Below are 23,864 nucleotides of genomic sequence, written 5' to 3' on the forward strand. Positions count from 1 at the left end.
ATCATATAAGGTGGAGCTGCAATATATTGCTCTTTGACACAACCAACACTTCGCATGGTGAAACAAGTGTGAAAATAAATGGACACTTGTTTCATCAGATGAGCCAACACTCAAGGTTCCTTGGAAAATTTTCATGCTGTTATGTCAGTTTGTACACATGGTTTTGTACCAAGCGAGCTGGCAGTGTAATGGTTAACAGCAAGTTTTTGGATTTTTGTGCTCCATGTTCAAATTTAATCTAATGTTGTCATTTTTTGCCTTTTGTTGCCATGGATGTTTGTGACATTAGTGGAATTGGTATTTTGGGGACCTTCAGAAACACAATGAAATTATTTAAAATATAAACAAGCATTTCAAATATTATTAAAATTAGATTTTATCATCACATATCTTATATAATCTTGTGTAACTAACAGTAATTGGAAATGAAAAACATATAAATTCTAACTTTGAATTTTACTTTCATAATTCAAGGGAACCAGTGTGTTCCAGAGGGTGATATCTCTCATAAAAACATTCAAAGCATAGAACACTGAAGCACCACCAGTAAAATGCGAAGTCAATTTATGCCACAGTCACATTTTTTTAATGTGAATATCTTCAAGAAAAGTAACTGTGTTAGCATTCTAAATACGTCATGATCTGGCAATAATGTCGTGGCACACCAAGCATATCAAAGCATTTTCTTGAAAGCTGAAGCCTGTGATTGATTACATATACAGGCATATATTTTATTAATTTCATTACTTCTATTTGTGATTTCCATTTGCTGTGTGACGAGAATAGGGCAGTTAGAAATTGGTGAATGTAATTCCTCACCTGTCAGTCAAAGCATACATCATAGGATTGACAGAATGGCAAAAACTTTGGCAGATTACTGTTAATGAACATGTTGATATTCCAATTTCAGTGACAACCAGGCCATCATATAAGGATATAAGGAGGTGTAAGCTTTGCCCATGCAATGAGCTGTTCATGCAAGGAAGCACCCACATGATTTCACACTTACTATGCACTTCCTGCTCATCTTAATCAGCTTGATACTTACAAATAACTTCTTTTCATTTGAGGGACAGACTTCAAACAGATCAGGGATGTGGCCATGGGAACTGGGATGGTTCCTTCCTATGCCAACCTATTCATGAGTTTCTTGATGGGGTCTTTCCATGGGATCCATAAACCTTCAACCCCTGGTGTGGTTTAGATGGATTTATGACATCTTTGCCATATTCTGAATTCCATGCCACTTTCCTTGATGTTGATCTCATCCTGATTGTGGGTCAGTTACACACTTCAGTTCACATTCAATCTACTAACAAACAACAGCACTTACATTTTGGCAGTTACCATCCTTTCCAGGTCAAATGTTCCCTCCCACACAGTCTTGGCATTCAAGGCAAACATATTTCTTCACATTCAAACTCTTCACAGCAATACGCCGCTAGTTTGACCTGAGTGTTCACTGGGAGTAATTACCCCACGACCCTAGTTCAAAAGCAGATTTCTCGAGTCTTAATGTCCAGTTCTGATACTGCTAGTCCCTCCAAAAACACCTTGGTAGTAGATCTCTTGTCACTCAGTACTATCCTGGTCTTGAATGAATTAATCAGCTACTTTGACAAGGCTATTACTCCCTAAAATCATGCCCTGAAATGATGTCCATTCTGTCTGACAGTTTGCCCACCGCACATAGATTAACTTTTCATCTCTCACCCCCCCCCCCCCTTCCCCTCACCCCACACAGACAGAAACTCAACAATATCCTGGTCAGACCCTATCATGTCTAAAAGACTCTGACTGAAAAGCGGGGTGTCAACTGCCTCTTTCTACCTTCCTCAGCAACTTTAAAAATTTCCCCAAAATTTTTGGCATGCAAAAATATTCTCACTTTCTTATGCTGAGAGAGGAGGAGACAGTGACAATGTTAAAGAGAAAGAAAAGTAATAAATAGTGAAAGATGGTAGACAGTGGTTGTGGTATGGGAAGAGCGAAGGAGACAATGGCAGTGGGAGGGAAAGAGAGGGACACAGTGGCAATGGAACATAGTTGATAGTAATGGAATAGTATTAGAAGAAGAATAAAGGAGACAGTGCTTGTAGAAGAGGAATAAAGAGAAGGAGAAATTGGAAGTGGGTGATAGCCAGTGACAATGAGAAACAGAGTCTGTGACAATGACAATGAGGAAGAGAGATAGTGACAGCAAGAAGAGACAGCAGCAATGGGAATGAATGAATGAATGAGATAGTAGCACTAAAAGAGAGCAAGAGGTAGATGGTTAGAATGAGAGGAGACAGTAGTAGTAGTAGTAGTAGTAGTAGTAGTAGTAGTACAGAATGAAGAAGACTGTGGCTGAGAGACAGGAGACAGCAATAGTTAGAGAGACACAAAGAGATAATGACAATGAGTTGGGCTGAATGACTGAGTGAGAATGGGCAAGAGGGAGTGAATGAGTAAGAGTGACTTACCGTGGTGGAGTAGTGGATGTGAGTAAAGTGCAGTTATGGGTACTTGTGGGAGTGAGAGGTGAGTTGCAGATTAAAAAGAGTGTGAATATGTTTACATTCCAAATTTTTTGGGAACATTTTTAAAGCTGCTGAGGAAGGTAGAATCAGGCAGCCAGTACCCAACTTTTCAGTCGGAGTCTTTTAAACAGGAGCATAGTTGCTGCTTTTGTGCTCTGATAGGATCATTTTTCCCCTGGTATAAATCACTTATAAACTCCTGTGGGAATTATTCTATTTTTTTTTAAATACTATCAGCACATGTTTAAAATGTTAAAATTTTTACATCCATTCCTTCAAGATCAAATAAAGTCCATAACTTTTTAGGTGGAAGGCTGTGGATTGCAGTTTTATAAAGGCAAAATTTTGTTTTTTTTTCTATTGGTAGCATTGTGGAAAGCAATATAGCAGCTTTTGTGATATAAACTCGTATTGTATGTAGAAGTTCTAAGAATACTGTCTCTATAGGGATGATTGTGGATACTGGAAACGTAACTGACTTTCTGATTCTGTCAAAACATTGTTATAAATGTAAATGAGTGAACCACATCCAACTTCTCTATCACAGAGAAGTGAATTATGAACAAACAGGTGGTGGAATTGAGAGCTCTGCAGCTATTGTAGTTTTCAATCGATCTTTGAATGAAAAAATTTTGTTATCATAAATTTTCAGGTGATGGAATCTGAAAAGCATAAAACAGTGTAGTAGCAGCAGCTCGATGTTATAGTGATTAGAGTATTGCAAAACTGAAATGAATGGATCATGTCCAGAAGAGGATGGGCACCTGGCTGAGGAAGTTGAAACTAAGTTTGAGAAACAAGAAACTTTCTGATAGTAAATCCGTAAGGGATAGCCTGGCATATAAAATTATTGAGCAATTACAGTACCATAGGATAACCATGAGGAATAACACCAATCATCTGTTCAGAATGAGGCAGTGTATGCAATACCTTCTCCAACAAACTGTCAGCAGATGACAGATCAATAAATCAACTTCGCCCTTTCGCAGCAGATTCATTGTACAAGTTTTGCATGGAGTGTGAGGGAAAAAAAATTGTTTAAGTGTCTCTGTGTTTGTTGTAATTAATCTAATCTGATCCTCGTGATCCCTATGGGAATGCAGACTTTCTCAGGATGGTTTCCTTCTCTCTTTTAGAGTCTGCCAGTTCAGTTCTTTCTGTATCTCAGTGACTCTCTCCCATGGGCCAGACAAACTTGTGACCATTCATGCAGCTCTTCTCTTTATGGGTTCAGTATTCCCCACTAATCCTATTTCATACAGGTCCCACACACCTGAGCAATATTCTAGGATGGGTCACACAAGTGATGTTTAGCCAATCTCATTTGTAGACTGATTGCATTTCCTTTCTATTCCACCAATAAACTGAAGTGTGCTATTTGCTTTACTCATGACTGGACCTATAGATCATTCCAATTCTTGTTCCTACTAAGTGTTACATCCAAGTATTTGTACACATATTCCAACTGTTACTCACTAATATTATGTTTATAGGATTCTATGTTGTTTTTTGTTTTGTTTTGTGAAGTGCACAGTTTTATATTTCTGAACATTTAAAGCAAGGTGCCAATCATTGTATCACTTTGATATCTTATCAGGATCTGACAAAATATTTGTACAGCCTTGTTCAGGTCTATACTTCATTGTAGATAACTGCATCATATGCGAAAAGTCTGAGGTTACTATTAATATGGTCCACAAGATCATTAATATACAACATTAACAGCAAGGGACCCCTGACAATTCCATGAGGTACACCTGAAGTTACTTTTACATCTGTTGATGACTCTCCACCCAAGATAACATGCTACACCCTCCATAACAAGAAGTCGTCAATGCAGTCAAATATCTCATCTGCTACCCTATATGCGCGTGCTTTTGATAATAAGAGTAGGTGTGATACTGAGTCAGATGCTTTGTGGAAATTGAAAAATACTGAATCTACCTTTCTGACTTGATTCATGGCTTCCAGTGTGTCATGTGAGAAAAGTGTGAGTTGAGTTTTACATGATCTATGTTTTGAATATCAATGCTGGTTGACATGGAGGAGGTTGTTCTGTTCGAGATACCTCATCATGTTTGAGCTCAGAATGTGTTGTAAGATTCTACAAGAACTGGATGTCAAGGTAATGGATGGTAGTTTTTTGGTCACTTCTACCACCCTTCCTGTAGACAGCTGTGCTTTCTTCCAACTACAGAGCACAGTTTTTAGTCCAAGGGATCCTTGATAGTTATAGTTAACAGAGGGGCTAACTGATCCACAAACTAGGTATAGAATCTGGTTCTATCAGACCCTGGGGCTTCATTCAGTTTTAACAATTTCACCTGTTTCTCAATGCTGTTGACAAAAACCACTACTTCAGTCATTTTTTTTAGTGGTACAAGACTTAAGTTGAGCGGGACTGCTACGGTCGCAGGTTCGAATCCTGCCTCGGGCATGGATGTGTGTGATGGCCTTAGGTTAGTTAGGTTTAAGTAGGTCTAAGTTCTAGGGGACTGATGACCACAGATGTTAAGTCCCATAGTGCTCAGAGCCATTTTTTGAACTTAAGTTGAGGAAGTACTCATGGGTTTTCCTTTATAAAGAAATATTTGAAAATAGAGCCATTTCTGCTTGTACTTTGCTATTCTCAGTTTCAGTTCCAGTCTTGTTCATAAATTACTGGACACTAACTTCACAATATTCTGCTGTGGTAGTCATTGAAGGCTTCATGTATTGGTCTCTTGACTGCCAAATGCATTCCACTCAGCATCTCTGTACCTATAGTGCCATGCTTTGTTTTATACCTATTATGCAGTAGTCTCTGTTCTTTAGAGGTTTCTTTACAGTGACAATACTGAGTACATACCTATCAAGTGCATGGTCATCTGTTCTTTTAAACTTGAGCCATAATTCCTCTACATGTTACTGATCTGAGCTAAAAGTTCCAAGTTCCTCATTAAGTTATGGCACTATTGTTTCTCTGTCTATGGTGCAGGGTGCCTCTGAGTGAGTAAAATTTTCCGGAGAAAGTCCAAAAAGTATATAAAATTGTAACCATGTAGTTAAATAATTGGTGGCTGAAATGCAATGATTTTAGTTCAGTAAACTAAGAGCAGGATGTGGAATGTGTGATACTTTCGTGTCCATAGCTACAATAGTTTATGAAATACAGGGAAGCCAAGTAACCAAATTTAACACTGTCGATAAATGGTGTTCCCACTCCCCTTAATTTCAAAACCAACTACAATTACTTAGCCTATGATTGTTGCCTCCTTCATATTTCAGTATTTGTGTTTGTAAAACAAATGGTAGTTTATTTCTGTCTTAGAGTTAACTGATATGCCTAAAGGCAGTATTTTAAGGAATAATTTATTATAAAATGTGTTTGTTTATTGTTCTGTGCTGTCTTCTCATGCATTCAGTTTAAAATACATAAATCAATGCTGAGAATATTAAATCTAATACATCATTAAAGAATGTTTAAACTATTTTAATAACCAAATGTGTAAACAAAAACATTTACATACATACTCTGCAATTAAAGTTGTCTTGATGATGATGAAATGAATATACAGGCAATTTGCCAAAGTGACATGTAATTCAAGCACTTGCACCAGGTCACAGAACCACACAGGATTATTATACTTATTATTTATTCTTTAGTTAGTTCAGTGGTAAGCTCCTAATTTTATTTCCTGAAGTGCCTGTTTTGGTCACATGAGACAGTTTTGATTATTTAATTGCAGTACTAATATATTTCAACAGAATTATTAAAATGTTTGTATGATTTTTACTCCACACATGTCAGTTACTCACAATAGATGCGTAGGCTGCCAACAAGGGAATTACAGTGATGTACAGTAGGCAGTGAACCTGCCATCCAGTGTTCAAAATATTTTCATAAGAACAAAAAACAACAGACAGTTGTTTAAAAGGTGGAAGAGGTTGTAATCAGCAGATAAATTATTTTTGCTAAATGCTATTGGAAAGATTTGAAATTGAATTGATAACAATCCAGCAGCCACAAATGTCAATTTTGTGTAAGGACCATGAAGATAAGATAAAAGAAATTAGGGCTTGTAAGAAGGCATATTAGACAGTTGTTTTTCCTTTGCTTTATTTGTGACTGGAATATGAAAGGAAGTGAATATTACTGGTACAGGTACCTCCTGTCATACAACATATTGTTGGTTTCAGAGTATGCATGTAGATTTAGAAGTGAAGTGAAGCCAAATGTCCTAAGCTAAGGAACCCTGAAAATAAATCCTGCTGGTATAGCACAGTAAAGTAGCAGCCTTGTACTAATGATGATGATGATGATGATGATGATAATGATGATGATGATGAGGAGTAGTGGCATTCTAAAAACTTTCTCAGTAATATGTTGTACAATATTTTAATGTAAGATATATTATTAAGGCTTGTGCCATCTCACCATAAAGGTTTAGTTCAAATAATAATAATAATAATAATAATAATAATAATAATAATAATAATGATAATAATAACAATACTAGCAAATACAGAATGCACCAGAAGACATGACAATGTAGCAAAAATAATACATCAACAACTTGCCATACAACATAAGCTAATAAAACAACACATTCCCACATACAAGTATGCACCACAAAACGTATTGGAGTATGATGAATACAAATTGTACTGGAACAGAACCATTACAATACTCACGAATAAAAAGAAGAAATCATCACAACTTATCGAGATATCCATACCCAATACAACAAATATACAGAAGAAAACAGGAGAAAAAATTTAAAAATACATCCAACTGGCTGAGGAAGTCAAGGACATGTGGCATCAGGATAAAGTTAACATTATACCAATTGTACTATCAACTACAGGAGTTATACCACACAAAATCCACCAGTGCATCAATGCAATACAGCTACATCCAAACGTATATATTCAACTACAGAAATCTGTAATTATTGATACATGTTCAATTACCTGAAAGTTCCTAAATGCAATGTAACATATACCATACAGTTAAAAGGAAGTCACGCTTGATCAAGGTCCGCGTCACTTTCCATTTTTAACCAGACATAATGTCTGAGAAAGGAAAGCTAATAATAATAGTAGTAATAAGCCAGCAAATAAATCTATAATTGATCTGAACTGACTATAAATAATTATGTAAATAAAAGTGAATGTTTAATACACCAGATTTTTAATTGACTAAAAAATATAAAATAATTTTTCCTAGCTGCATACAGATTCTTATCCTCATTACAAATAGCCCTGAAAATTTGTGACTCTGAATTTTTATTAGCTATGAAAACACTTGTAAGATTTAAAAAGAAAAACTTGGGCCACATGCAATAGATAAGTAAGGAAGTTAACTATTAATGCACCAGCCAGGGGACCTGTGCGAAACTTTCACATTTTTATAGGTTTCAAAAATGATAGTATTTGGATCATGAATTTAAAGTGTATTCTTGTATATACATTTCTATGTGTCCAAAAATGTTGTCTACATTCGGAATGTTTGTTCCGGCTTGTACAAGGAGCAGAGATCAGGGACTGTCAGTAGTATGACATAACCTATTACTTCAACTTGACAAACATTTTCAGTTTCAGTAACCATGTTAGGCTGTAGCAGCAATAGGTAAATTACAATTCAGGGCAACAATGACAAAATGTGTTTGTCATTTCAGAAAGTACATTTGTTTAAAAAAAAGTCAACTTGTACAGGGGACTGCCAAGGTTGTGGGGCCAGCATGTAAAGATGCAGCCATGTGCATCTCTATTCAGATAGAATGATATATTCAGAAAAAGATATCTTATTCCATGTTTGCCCTTATATTGCTTGGAAAATTACTGAAGAGGACTACTATAAAGCTCATCGGTTACCTGCCACGTGACATAAAATATGCAAATAAACAAAGTACTTCCTGTAGATACTAGCACTGCTTCTTTGTAGGCCCTTATCAGTTTCCCAAATTGTGTACTGTCTGCTCTTATTTATTGTAGACCTTTGCACCACAAAGTATCTTAAAAACTTCAGTGTTTATATTGTTAGTAATTTTTCCAAATTTAGAGTTAAATTATGATGTAGATTGTTGGCAACTGAATCCATTTTGTTTCATCAGTGTCTTTCATCAGTGTCTTTTATCACATGCCTACAGGATGCACGACCACGAAATTTAGGTCGCGGAGTGTCTAAACCAAAAAAGAACACAGTGGCTTCTCTTTTAGCACAAAGCCGTGCTATGGGGATAAAACCAACAGCATGTCCTGATGTTTCACAGCTCAATCACCAGGTTTCACTGTTAAAATCCAATGTGCTGGGTGTCCCATCACCAGTTCCTAAAGGTAAAGTGTTCATTTCATTGCTCTAGAAACAAATAACTTTTTGGTTCCACAGGAAGTAATTGATGACTGTTTTTAAGACTAATGCTGACACCAAGTTATTATGGTTTGTAATATACAAAATGTTAATTTTCTTGTTCTTCTCTTCCACTATTTATTGATGTGCATTAGTGATTGTGAACCTGCTTTTTATTTATTGTATATCATCAGAACTATAGTGGTTTTCATATAAAAGTGAATTTCTCTTCTTGTGCTGGCAGCTTTAATATAGCCATTGAAGTATCTAACCTTTTATCAACTTGTTTCCATTTCTGCAATCCAAAAACATAATCAGTGTAAAATACAGTATTTTTATTAATGACACTTTTTTACATTAATGGCATGAGTTACTTTATTTACTGAATTACAGCTGAGCCAGAACCCATGGAGGAAGATGAGTGCAGTGTTCCTGTGACAGAGGAATGTGACCAGGTTGGGCAGCACACTCCACAAAAACTGCATCAAGAACAGTCACCTGCACCAGCACCGTCAGTGCCCTTAGCACAGTCTCCAGCACCAACATCTTCACAACTACCACAGCAGCATAAACAGCAGCAGCAACAGCAGCAACAAGAGCCTGTGCAACAGCTGGTCCAACCGCAGCAACAACCAGCACAGCTGAGCATGTCTCAGCATTCCCCCCAGTTGCCTGCACCATTACAATCCACAACTCAGCTGCCCTCAGTGCAATCACTGATAACCCCACTACCTGCCACACAACATCCTGTGGCTCACCAGCAGATTGCACCATTGCCACTGCAGCAGGACACTGCACAACAGCTTGCGAACTCACCTCAGCCGCCACCACCGCAACAACCTGTAAATGCTACTTCAGAGGATACCAAAGATCTCAGCAAACATAAGAGACATCTGGTGAGACTCTTGCTCCAAACTCTTCTTGTGTAAATGTGAATGAAAATACTTTATAAATATCATACTGAATTCAAATTTAGTTGTAAATTAGCTTGTGTGATTTGACAAATGAACAATCATTGCAGACAATTCACTTCCAAGCATCTGTTCCAGGTCCTTCTACTTGTTTTTTGTGAAGAACTTTTCATGTAGCCTCTGATGTCATATCATTGTAAGATTGGATTCAAGACCTCAAAAGGCATTACACTTCCTCAAAGAGCATAGGACTACCTCCAAAATGTAGTTATATACCAATCTGACTACAATCAGTAGCCTAACTTTCTTTTTTTGTAGGCTTGTAACTGACAGTCTCTCTCTCAGAACCCAAATGCATCAGTAAATGGTTTCTGTTAAAAGTATCTGATCACTAAAGGACAACATTCTAATCACCAAAATACCTGTGACTTCAGCATCTTGTTTGGAAATTTATACTGAACGCAAATTTTTTGCAGTTAGTCTAACAATAGTATTGTGTCCTGTATCCTTGTTTATTAGATGCCTGGACTAAATCGGTAACAGTTTTCCTCTTCTCCTTAATCTAATTTTATTTAAAATTATTGCAGTTGGTGTGTACACTAAATTCCACAGCACTTGAGCTATCTTAACATAATTCACAAATTCTTGGTGGTATGCAGGATTCCTAAGCTGTTTCATGTGCATAACTCTTAAATATATTGACAAATATGAAAATTAAAACTATACAATACATTGTGGACATATAGATTCTGTGTTTACTACTGTAGGCATGGCTACCAACTACCCATAGTCATGCATGATGCTATTGTATGAAGTCCTTGTATAAGCTGATTGGGTCCTGTACTAGGATCGAAGAGCTATGTGTTTTGGGACTTTGTTCCAAACATCTCTTGCAGTTGAGAGTTTTCTTCCTCACCTGTGACTACTGCCAAGTAGCAATGCCTTCTTCTCCATATTATTTGTTTGTCCCAGGTTTGTAAATTGTAATAAAGTTTACTGTCAGTTTCTGCTCATGTCTCAAGCTGAAACATTTGTCCAATCCTGTGCTGGCTGCAAGTGAAATCTGTTATTTACATGTACAGTGAAACTTCCAGACCATGTCACTTTTCTTACTTTCTTCCTGGCATCTGTGGGTTCATGATTGGTTGATTTTTCATTGACCCTGTTTTATCACACAGCACAAATTGTGCAAGTGAATGGGGAGCATCAAAAGAAAAGTACAGCAGCTGTATTTAATAACAGCCAAAAAAAGTGTAAGTACAGGTGAAACTAAGGATACAGAAATGTATAGTATTAATAAAATAAGAAGGAAAATTAAAATTAACACAGTTGTGACATAAACTCATGAACGCGGCAGATGACCATGTTGAAAATGGACAATAGTAGTGCATAAAGGCTGGACTGGTCACTAATCAAGAAGTCATGCTTCAAAAATAAAATGACTTTTTAGTGCTCATAATATTACGCATTTCAGGTTTAGCTATCTTCAGATATGTGGTAAAAAATAATAAATATACTAGGAAATTACAAAAGAGAATCAGAATAGCAAAATACAGGAGCAACTCTCACTTGTGCAAACAAGGTACTTCAGGCAAAAACGTATCTAGGAGCTACATGCTACACATAGATATAAAGGTTAAAAGAAGTGTATGAAACAATCATAAGCAGACTAGTGAAAAAATCTTAACAAGAAACTAAGAGGTAAACATTCCTGGGAGATGGTACTGTCATACTTCATCGTAATTGACAACATAGTCCAGAAAATGAAATCATAAAAATACAAAGTCAAGTATCTGTACTAAAATTATAGAAGTAAGGAAACTGCAAAATAATTTTTAGTTTAAAACAAGAACTGCAAAGAACAAAGTTGCATGGTGGCCATCAGGTTGCAGAATAGTAGCAAATGTGGCTCTGTACATCATCAATATTGACAGTAATTTTATTTATGAAGAAGAGTAGACATGCGTACATAATAACAACAACAAAATAATTAAAAATTTTAAAATGTGTGTAAAAACCAATAAATGAAGCTTAATTGGCTGCCATCAGGTGGCAGAGTAGTAGCAGCATTGGCACTGTACATCATCACACTTGACAATGGATATGATAAAGGCTAAACTACAAATAATGTAAAATTACAATGCAAACAAGAAAACAAATTAACAGAGCTCTATAGAGATAGGGTGAGTGTCTTTACAAAAATTATAAACACATAGGATTAGAATAAACCAAATAAATGTACCATGATACAAAGACGCAAACCCTTCCAAGAGAGATGCTGGTATAAAAAGTTAAGACATATACAAATGAGAATAAAATAGTCAATGCAAACTGGATTTTATGTTGAGATACAAGTTACTCATAGAACATTTGTATCAGTATTATAAACACAGATCTTGTCATTTTTCAATGCTTTGTTCTGCCTAATGTGATTCATTATTTGTACTGTAACACCTTCTTGGTCCACTACATTTCCCTTCCTGCTATGAACACTTCGCATACTGTTGTTACTGTTCTACAAACAGTTTGTATCTAAACATAAGAGTCCAGTTTGCATTGACATTGTATTTTATTCTCATTTGTATATGTCTTAACTTTTTTATACTGGCAGTAACAAACTGAACTTTTATGTATTTTGGAAAGATTTGCTTTTTTGTATCACGGGACATTTATTTTGTTTATTCTGTTTCCATGAATTTGCGATTTTTGTAAAGACACTCATTGTAGCTCTTGTGGTTTTTTCATCTGTTAGTTTTTATTACAAGCCGACATCAACTAATATGGCTTTGTTAATTTGTTTTCTTATTTGCATCATAATTTTATATTTTGTTGTTTAACCTTTATCATATTCATTGTCAATTGTGATGATGTGTGGCACCAATGTTGCTACTACTCTACCATGTGATAGCAGCCAATATTTCTCCATTCATTGGTTTTTATTTTACATTTTAAACTTTTTAATTATTTTGTTGGTTAGTTTGTTGATTTGGGGGAGGGGACCAAACAATAAGGCCGTCGGTCCCATTGCATTAGGGAGGGATGGGGAAGGAAATTGGCCATGCCCTTTCAGAGCAGCAATCCCAGCATTAGCCTGAAGTGATTTAGAGATATCATGGGAAACCTAAATTAGGATGGCTGGACAAGGGTTTAGATCATCGTCCTCCTGAATGCAAGTCCATGTGCTAACCACTGTGTCATCTCATTCTGTAATTATTTTGTTGTTAAATGTATATTATGTACTCATCTCTGTTATTCTTCATATATAAAATTCACTGTCAATCTGGAAAACATACAGTGCCACATTTGCTAATATTGTGCCACACAGCTTTGCTCTTTGCTGTTCTTGTTTTAAATAAAAAATAAATAAATAAAAAATTCACAGTCTTTCTTACTGTTATAATTTTATTGATTGATTGAGTGATTGTTTTATTGGTCTGTTTAATTATTTTTGCACATAGTTACAAATTGATATGGGGGGACAAGTCAATTTTTGTGGGATGATGAGATGAGACAACATGAATTTATGTGTGATGATTATGAATTGCATATCTACTATAATATAAATAAGTTTACGTGCAGAAAACTGTAAGCAGATGTCTCCATACCGATTACTGTCTTTTTTTGTTTTAAAAGAAACAAATCTACATTAAATCATGACACATTTCTCATGAATTAATAACAGTTACTTTTATTAATTAAAAATACAGAGTAATATTTACAGTTGTGGCATCTTCATGACTATAGTTTACAGCTTTTACATTTGGACAAATGACACACATTGAAAGACTAGAAAATATTTACAGTTAAATGACATACACTAACACTGATCATGTTACTGGCTGCAGTATTCTACTGGAACTCATCCAGATTTTAGAAAGCAGCTAGCTTCACTAGCTTATATATAGTTTAAGAGTGTATATATTCACCAACACTATAATACAGTTTATTAAAAAGATACATTTTTAGAGCTATTTTAGAATCCCTTAATTTTGTTTTGTTTTGGAGTGTGGTGTAGTACTTTGTGTAAGCTTTTTTTCCCTGCTAGTAGGGGTCCATCTGGTCTGAATTTTGTTTTTGTATATTCACTATGCAGTTCCATTTTCTGTTGTGTATTGTACTTATGAACTGTTCCATTTTTTTGCACTATTTGGTCTTCAGTGTCCGTTATTTTCTTAATGAAACATGTAACTCCCAAAATGTATAAGCAAGATAGTGGAAGAATTTGTAGGTTCTTAAATAGTAGCCTGCATGAGCTTATAGTATTTACATTTTCTATGGTCCTTATAATTCTTTTTTGGACAATGAAGCAACTTCTGCTGGCAACTGAGTTGCCCGAAAAATTGTGCTGTATGTCAACAGCGATTCCACCTGTGCACAGTATGTAGTTCTTGTTGTTTGTTGTGTCATGCAACCAGTAAGAACTTTCATGCAATAGCAAGTGGTGCTTAATTTATTGTTGATGAAATTTGTGTGTTCATCCCACATTAGGTTTTCTTGGATCCGTATTCCAAGAAATTTAGTGTTGTTTACAGTTTCAGTTTGTTTGCCAGAGAACATTATGCTAGGGTTTGAGGTGTGTATCCTTTATGTTGTATGTAAATGTATACTGTCTTTTTCACATTTATTATAAGAATGTTTCTGGAGAATCAATTGACTTATGTGTAACGTGCATACTTTGATTTCATTCTCCAGTTCCTCTACAGTCTTCCCTTGTATCAGAATGTTGGTGTCAACTGCAAATTTTATACATGTCTGGGAAGGGGTTGCTGACTCTGTCATTTATAAATAGCAGGAACAAGATTGGACCTTGAATGGAACCTTGTGGCACACTATATTTAATATTTTGTTTCCCTTACAAATATATGTGTATGTTGTTTCCTTCCTGACATTTAAGTTCCACTATTTGTTGCTTGTTGTTCAGGTATGATTGTATCCAATTGTGTCCCAGTCCCCTGACACCAACATGTTCCAATTTCGAGAGTATTAGTTTACGGTTAATGGCATCAAAAGCTTTGGTGCAGTTCAAAAATATAGCAGCTAAGTGTTGTTTATGGTCTACTGAGGTCAGGGCTTCATTTATAAAATCAAAGACGGCACTTTCTGTGGACCTACATTTACGGAAACTGTGCTATGGTTCTGAGAAGAGGTTATTTTCTTCTATAAAATGAACCAGTCTATTACAAAATATTTTTTCCAATATTTTAGAAAAGCCAGACAATAGAGATATTGGTCTGTAATTTTTACCTCTGTTCTTTGACCCTTTTTAAACAGATTCCTCACTTTAGCAGATTTAACTTTTCATGAAAAAGCAAAGGGTTTTGCTATTACTGAGCATTTCTTTAAAGCTTTCTTACTGAAAGCATCTAACTTTCCATTTGTGACTGCAATTCTATTTCCCCTTTTTTTCCTGATTCGGAAGTACAAAAAGAATTTATATTTTGTCCAGATGGCTCTGAGCACTATGGGACTTAACATCTGTGGTCATCAGTCCCCTAGAACTTAGAACTACTTAAACCTAACTAACCTAAGGACATCACACACATCCATGCCCGAGGCAGGATTCGAACCTGCGACCATAGGAGTCGCGCGGTTCCGGACTGAGCACCTAGAACCGCTAGACCATTGCGGTCGGCTTATATTTTGTTCCCTGTTGCCCCGAACAACAGCTGATACAGGCAGTTTTGAAAGTTGACAGTGATTTTTTTTTTTTTAGTTCTACAGAATTTATTTGTGCATTTTTACCCCCAAAGCTTGTATTGAAAGTTTGTATATAGTATGTACAACACATATTTGTAAATATTTGGGCAATTGTTGACACTGATGTTGTTGTTATCCATGTTGCTGCTTCTGTTTTAGGCTTTAAATTGAAAGGAGTGTCAAAAGATCAAGTTTTGTTTTGATTCTTTCAGGAAGTTAATATTAAAATTCCCATACACAATGAGATTTTTGCACCTTTTTTAAGATGTGGAGCTGTGATTCCATACTTTTTAACAGTGTAGGTATAATGCCTGTTGGGGCCCTATACATGCAAATAATAGCTACATTTTCAGCTACTAATCCAACTCCAGATATTTCTAGAAATCTTTCCTTAGGTATACCTTTTGGGAAATGAATAGATGCAAATTTTATACCACTACATAGCCACACACAGCTTCCTCCATGGGTCTATATAGTTTTACAGAAATAGCTACAAGATTTTGCAGTCTCAACATTTTTAGTTTTTCTTCTTCAAGCCAATGTTCTGTTATGTAAAGTACAGTAACAAATTTTAGTTCAGTTTGTAGAAGAAGTGACTGCACATTTTGATGAAACACCAAGACATTTGTGAATAACTTTGGGATTTGAGACTTACTTGTTACATAGTGTGGTGTTTTCTTAGCTAAAACTGTATACTTTGACCTAAAAAGGTATCTGAGCATTTTGAAATAACTGTTTCTTTTCTCTTGCTCATGTTACTTTTGTCAATGTTTTTGGCAGGACATACAGGAAGCTAATAGACAGTTTTATTTCTTGAAATTTGATGTTTAATTATTTCATTGATGCGATCACACGCAAACAGTTTCTCTTCATAGTTAAAGTTCCTTTCATGTTTCCAAGTTTTGATGCAGCTTACTTATGTCTAGTACTTCACATTTATCGTATTCTGAACTCAGTTTCTTTCTTTTAATGTTTATCTTCCGGACTTCTTTGTTTGCATATGAACTGTAAATCAAATCATGCCTTTGAGGTACTGTAACAACTATTGTATTTCTAGATTTATTCTTGTCTAGAAATTTATATAAGTTTTGCACACAAACCTCTGCTTCATTTTTAGCTGCATTGTTCAATCCTGTCATGCAAATGATAAAGTCATTAGCTTGTCTTATTTTCTTTTGAGAATCAGCATCTACAACATGTCTGGTACCCACTCCAGGTTTCACTACCACCAGTTACTGTTATGTCATGATTTTTCTTTTGTAAAATTTTAGATAGCTTTCTTCCATGGCTATCTGCTAGGAAAAGTACACTACTATTTCTTCTTGATGATCCATGTTTCTTGTTGACATTATTTCCAAAAGGTTCATTTATTTTCAAATCACAACCTTTAGTAGTACAGTCATTATTACAGTCACTTTGCAGAAAATAATATTTGGTATTATCAGAGATTGTAACTATTTTACAATGAGTTTGTTTTTAATGAACCACCCCCAAAATCCTTTGATAGAACTTTGTGCTGTTGACTGCAGGATCTCTGAGGTGGATCCAGTGAGCAATATGCTACTGTCCTCAGAAAATAGGATAGTTTTTTGGCAACTCATTTATTCAACAGGGTCATCTACATAAATCAAGAAGAGTAGTTGTCCTAGGATTGAGTCTGAAGGAGTGCAATATTTAATTGCGAATTGGAAAAGAAAGAATTATTTCTTGTTTCATTCAGAATATTGATCTCAAACTGAAATGATACTTTTTGCCTGCATCCATTTGGGTATGAATACAGTCAGCTATGTGGTGAACCTATTAAACTTTTTATTTGTTATTTTTCAAGCAAGATTTTAAGGTCAAGGAGACTGGAGGCTTTTGGCTGTTATAGAAAAATATTTACAGTTATTCTGTGTGAACAAGGGATTTGAAGTGCAGTCTAAGAATTCAAATATAGCTGTTTTTGTAGATTTATAATTTTTAAAATCATGTTGTTAGATGGTAAGAGGTGAATATTTATTTTTTATAAAAAAATTGTTATAGAAGTTTTGAAAAGGACTTGATTGTGACAAAGGTCACTTTTTTGCTATTGTATGAGAAGAACCTTCTTTAGCAGCACCTCTAGTGTTAATTCTTTCTTTTTGGTACTGAGCTACAGATTTCTTTCTTTATAACTCTCCACATGGATCTCATTTTGTTCGATACATTTTGGATCAAATTGTCATTCCACACCATTTTAGCACGTCTGACTATTCTACCACAGATTATTTTGTAGACTCCAGAATAATCTGCACGTTCTTGGACAACTCTATGTTTTTTACAGAAAAATTGGAGAAATCTGTTTTTCTTACTGGAAACATTTATTCCTTTAATTACCCACTGCTAGCTGTTCTTGGTTTTAATATTTTTACTTCTGTAGGAAATGCTACATTGAAATAGTACATTAGGAGATTTTGAAAACTCGTGTACATGCTATCAACATGGTTCTGAATGAAATACTTTCTAGTTTTCCTTAATTGGTAAGAAATTTAAAATTCTAATTTTGTCTTCAGAAAAAATACTTTTTTTAACTACTTTTTTGCAACTCCTGCTACTTGCTGTCATCTCTGTACATAGTAGCTCTCTCTTATGAACATTATAACCGATGCTCAGTACTCTACATTTGAATTTGTAACTTGTGCCAATGATTAATGTTTACTTATTGATGAAATTTGTATACTATTTTGTTCTTACTGGTCAGTATATTGTAGGAATTGCATTGAATGTGTTGGTTGTATTTATTAAAGCATATCTAGTGTAGTTGTCTTTTGGAGACTTAGTGTTTAAATCACTACAAAGTACTAGCTTCATATTCAATGCAGTGATCCTGTCCAGCAAAACATCTACCTTGGACATGAAGACTGGCAGATTTTCACTTGGTGCTAGATATATGTTAATAATTTTGAAATTAAGTTCTGACAAATTAGTAACAGAAAATCTTTTTCAATTGGGCCAACTTGCAGAAGTTAACCTGCTCTCTCAGAAAGATAACACTGTGTTTGGAGAACTCTGCTAAAATAAGTCTCTGGTGTACTCCCTCCTATTAAGATTAATTTTACTTGGTCATTTCATAGCCAACTTTCAGTAATGCAAATCATATCTACTTATAGTTTACATTGGAGTAGTGCTTCCAACATGTTCATTACCTTATTAAATGACTGATGCAATATAACAAACTTTGGGTTTTTGGACACTTTAGTTGAAATGATGTCTAGTTCTTTATCTGACGGCATTTCTAATATCTGCTTACCATAAAAAATCTTTTGTGCCTTTGTTGTATGTGGCTTCTACTTGTTGGTGACTGTCAATAGGCGAGTTGACTTCTGGTGGTAATTTGTGTCTGACTGATGACATTATTGTTTGCAACTTACATGATAAGTGACAAACAGATTCAAATTACAGTGTTTCATGCTAGCCACACTGTTCCTCATAGTACAAGTAAATACTTCATCGGCTAGTAACTCCTTTCCTGACCCTTAAAATTAAGTCCATGAACTGTATTGACATTTTCGAACTGAGTACAAATTTCAGTGGTACACTTGTGCCCAACAGTAATTTTTGCGGTTCACTCATACCAGATGGTAATTAATGGGAATGTGGAATAGTCACAACAAATACAACTATATGGATTAAATTATTTAAACATATCTGTGTTATTGTTTTATGCCACAGACATGATTTGATCTTCCCAACAGCATGACAAAATCATCCTTATTCAAGCTATTTATGTTAGTTAATTTTGTTAGGTTCATTATTTTGTTTAATGAAGTCCCTAACTAAAGACTAAACTCCTCCCGAACAGGTCATAAAGGCCCAATGGTATGACTGGCCCCCCACGTCATTCTCATCACATAGGCATCACTAGATGTGAATATGGATGGGCATGTGGTCAGCACACCACACCCTGGCTGTATGTCAGTTTCTGAGACTGGAGCTGCTACATCTCAATCGAGTAGCTCCTCAAATTACTGCACGAGGGCTGAGTGCACGCCCCCCCCCCCCCCCCCCCCCCCCCCCCGCCCCCCTCCCTCGCCCCCTTTTGCCAACAGCGCTCGGCAGACCGGATGGTCACCCATCCAAGTGCTAGCCCAGCGTGGCAGTGCGTGACTTCGGTGATCTGATGGGAACCGGTGTTACCACTGCGGCAAGCCCGTTGGCATACTGGAGCCCCGGGGTTTGTGAAACCAGATGCCCTGAAATTATACTTTTCCGTCAACACTGCTGAAATGTTATAGCTGTCGCTGTCACACAACACATATTTTTTGTGTATGTCGTGTTTTCTGCACTTTGAGGCTTTAGAGTCCTGCATGTCTTCTAACTATAATTGTTTTTTCATTGCAGATGTTTTAAATTTTGGTCAGTTTCCAAGTTCACTGAAAATGCAGTTTGCTTGGTTGTATAGGAGTCAGAAGCATTTATTTACAGGATTTTAAACACGTTTTATGGTGAAGTGTTTTCCAATTTTGACCTATTTCCAATGAAAAACAGTTTGTTTACTTCCTGGTATTCATTCTCCAACTCTTGACTTTTCCCAGCATGTTCTCTGAATACATGGCAGAAGGCACACGAGAAGAGATTTTATGCAATAAAGTTTCTTTCTTTCTTCCCCCTCACCTCCTCCCCCCTATTTTTTTTTAAGAAGAAACCTTCTGAAACAGTTTCCTTTCATCACTATTTTCCACTTCTTTGAGGAGGCTGAGTCATCTTGCTTAGTCATTGTCTCATATTTACAGATTGGAGTTTATTTATATCAACCTTTTGTGCACCAATTATAAACTGTAAACTTCATTTTGCTCTGATTTTCACCCTTACAATTCACACATACTTTATTTTTACCATCTCCAGACATTCACAATGGTGAGGGAGATGGGGATATTGCTGAGAATAGCTTCAAGAAGAAAGGAGAATATGTGGCTGGAAACAACACTAAGAAATACAAATTTCCCACAGAAATTAATTTAGTGGTTTCTTTTTTATTTTTCCTGTGAGAAGACTTTTTTTACCTTTCTACTGAGAAGAATTTTTTTTATCTTTCTACATAAGGCATACAAATATCAGATTAAAGTAGCCTGAAGTTCGTATTTACATCCATATTCACACTCTGCAAACCACTGTGAAGTCCATGGCAGTCCATTGTATCAGTTGTGAGGGCTTTTATCCCATTCCATTCATGTATGAAACATTATGATTAACAGCGGTGTACGTTTCAGTGTAACTAGCAAGATGACAATGGCTTCTGGAATAAACTTTACAACTGAAATTTACTGCTGTATAAAACTGAAATTTACTGCTGTATAAGAACAACCAAAAATTGTGTTATATATGGATAATTATTGTATTTGTGCATCTTGTATACTCTGGGAAAGGTGCCTTTGCTATAGCTGTGCATAGACTTATTATTTCTGTTATATACATTGGTTCTCACACAATAGTTTAAAATCTGGACAGTAACTGGAGTTTGTGTAAAGTTAGTCTTAAAGTGTGATCTTTCAGCATAACTAAATATAAATCTGGTGAACATGTCTGAATACTTCCAGAAATAGAATTGATCAAAATTTACACATGAGAGCCAATTTAAATTTGACTACATATGCATGCAAAAAACGTATGTTATAGGTAAGTTCTCGGTCAGAAGACAACAAGTTGAAAATTAGAGCTGTAGAGGGGCTCAGTGAAGACAGCAGCCCTCCTGATGTGAGCAGTGATTCTGGCTCAGCATCTGATGGGTTTCCTAGTGACAGTGAAGAAGAAGCAGCTGAGGGAGATGGGGATGTTGCTGAGAACAGCTTCAAGAAGGAAGGAGAATCTGCTGCTGCAAACAACAGTACGAAATGCAAAATAATTTGACAATCACGGAAGATTTTTATGTTCATACTTTAGGGTATAATATATTGTATACATGTCATGGAAGATGTACTTGTTTTCCAGTGTAACTCATCCATTATTATTACAAAGGAAAATTTTCTCTTTTCATTATAAGTTCCTGATATAAATGAAGTCTGAAGTTTTAGTTTCCTTTAATTTTAATTTGCAATGCAGACTGAGAGGGCATTTAAGTGGAAACCAGCATTGTGTTTATGAAATAGTGTATTTTTATTGATGATGGTAATGAGTGTCCATTGGGGATTTTAATTTGTTTCTCATTTGGTATTCAGGTACATGAGAGATACACAGATACCTGTGTGTCTTACGTTGTGCTAGTGACCTGCTACCCTTTAGGAACAATTGGTTTAATGCTTTCATCTTCATATGATTTGGAAAAATGACCTGTTTATCTGCAAACAATTGTGTTTTACTGCAAGTCTGCTCTTTATCAACACTACGAATTTCTTTCCACATCCAGTTGATTTATTTTCTGGACATTCTCAGTTTAATTGCAATTTAACACTCCCTTTGTCTCAGTGGACAGTGAACTCACAGCCCCTAACATCATTTAATAATCACATACACCTAGTTGCTTTTATTTTTTAAGTACAATAATGACAATTTTCAACTATGTGATCAGAAGTATCTGGACAGACGTTGTCACACTGTCTGTGTGGCTACTTTTCTTGCTGCAAACAAACTCCCTTCCTGACTCGAGGTATGTAATATGGCTGTACAATCCTGCATGGCTGAGTGAACAGTACGGCTGTCCTCACAGGCACTGATCATATGGAACTGCTAAGATCCTGTCTGGAAGTGTGTGTGGCTGACATGCTGATGTACGTTTCTTCTTCTTACACAAGGTGTAACAGAATTGTCTCACTAAAAAACAACATTCATGGCATGAAGTTGGCATTCCAAAACATCCCAAAGGTGTTCCATATGATTCAGGTAAGGACTCTGTGCAGACCAGTCCATTACAGGGATGCTATTGTCGTGTAACCATTCTGACAGAGGCCGTACACTACGAACAGGTGCTCAATCATGTTGGAAGGTGCAGTCACCATTCCCGAATTGCTCTTCAACAGTTGGAAGCTGGAAGGTGCTTAAAACAACAATGTAGGCCTGTGCTGTGATAGTGCCATGCAAAACAACAACAGGTGCAAGCCCCCTCCTTGAAAAACATGACCACACCATAACACCACTGCCTCCGAATTTTACTGTTGTCACTATACATGCTGGCAGATGGAATTCACTGGGTATTCACCATACCCACACCCTGCCATCGGATCGCCATATTGTGTACTGTGATTCGTCACTCCACAGAATGTTTTCCCACTATTCGATCATCGAGTGTTTACACTCCTTCCACCAAGCAAGACATTGTTTGGCATTTACCGGCATGATGTGTGGCTTATGAGCAGCTGCTTGACCATGAAAGCCAAGTTTTCTCACCTCCTGCCTAGCTGTTGTAGTACTTTCAGAAGATCCTAATGCAGTTTGGAATTACTGTGTGTTTGTTTGGATATACATCTGTCTATTACACATTACAATTCTCTTCAACTGTCAGCGGTCTCTGTCAGTCAACAGACGAGGTCGGCCTGTACGCTTTTGTGCTTTACGTGTTCCTTCACTTTTCCACTTCACTATCGTATTGGAAACAGTGGACCTAGGCATGCTTAGGAGTGTGGAAATATCGTATACAGATGTAACCATGTTCAAAGTCCGTGAGTTCCACAGAGCACCCCATTCTGCTCTCTCATGATGTCTAATGACTGCTGATGCTGAGGTTGCTGACATGGAGTACCTGGCAGTAGGGAGGCAGCACAATGCACTAATATGAAGAATGTATGTTTTTGGGAGTGTCCGGATACTTTTGATCATATAGTGTAGCTTTCATTCCGTGCACTTAACAATCTTGTCACTGTTTCTCTGTCATGGGATACAGTGTCCCATTTTCATCAAAGTACAATAACAGCACTCCATAAAAGTGTGTGTACTTAATTCTGGCAGTTATTCCATGCAGTACAGCCATTCTGCTTTCCAGAATTGACCAACTTCCAATTTCCATATTTTTGCGTAAGCCATGGATATGTAATGTCTTGTTGTTTGTTAGTCATTCTAGTGTTGTGTGTTGTTTCAGTGTCATTTGTCAGTTTTTTAAGGTGCTGATTAACTCATCACATTTAACTTTACTTATCATGATACTTGTTCCAAACCTGTCAGCTGTCAGAATCTGCTGTCTGTCAGTGGCCCTCTTTTTCAGTAGCTTTTCCAACTTTCTGAATGTTAAGTCAACTTAATGATATATATGTATCTCTTCCAGGTGGTATATACTTTTTGTACCTGATCACCACCTCTCCAGGTGACCTGAATGTATCTGTTCATATTATGCAGGGGTGGCCTTATGCATCTTGCTAGTCAGTGCCTCATTAATATCTGTAATTAATGTAACTGATCTCTTCTTTAACCTTATTTCTTCATTATCTTCATATGACTATCTTACTAGGGTAGGCT

General features: G+C 36.2%; 1 protein-coding gene across 1 annotated transcript in view; it reads left to right on the forward strand.

Moving 5' to 3' along the window:
* The window catches only part of LOC126298259 (bromodomain adjacent to zinc finger domain protein 2B-like), a 285,171-nt gene that overhangs the window by 36,775 nt on the left and 224,532 nt on the right, over positions 1–23,864 (forward strand). Inside the window, exons 9-11 of the mRNA XM_049989561.1 lie at positions 8,654–8,840; positions 9,247–9,749; positions 21,099–21,306. Of these exons, the coding sequence (XP_049845518.1) occupies positions 8,654–8,840; positions 9,247–9,749; positions 21,099–21,306 (898 nt within the window). The remainder of the gene's footprint in view (positions 1–8,653; positions 8,841–9,246; positions 9,750–21,098; positions 21,307–23,864) is intronic.

The sequence above is a fragment of the Schistocerca gregaria genome, chromosome X, assembly GCF_023897955.1.
Source record: "Schistocerca gregaria isolate iqSchGreg1 chromosome X, iqSchGreg1.2, whole genome shotgun sequence".
Lineage (NCBI taxonomy): Eukaryota > Metazoa > Arthropoda > Insecta > Orthoptera > Acrididae > Schistocerca > Schistocerca gregaria.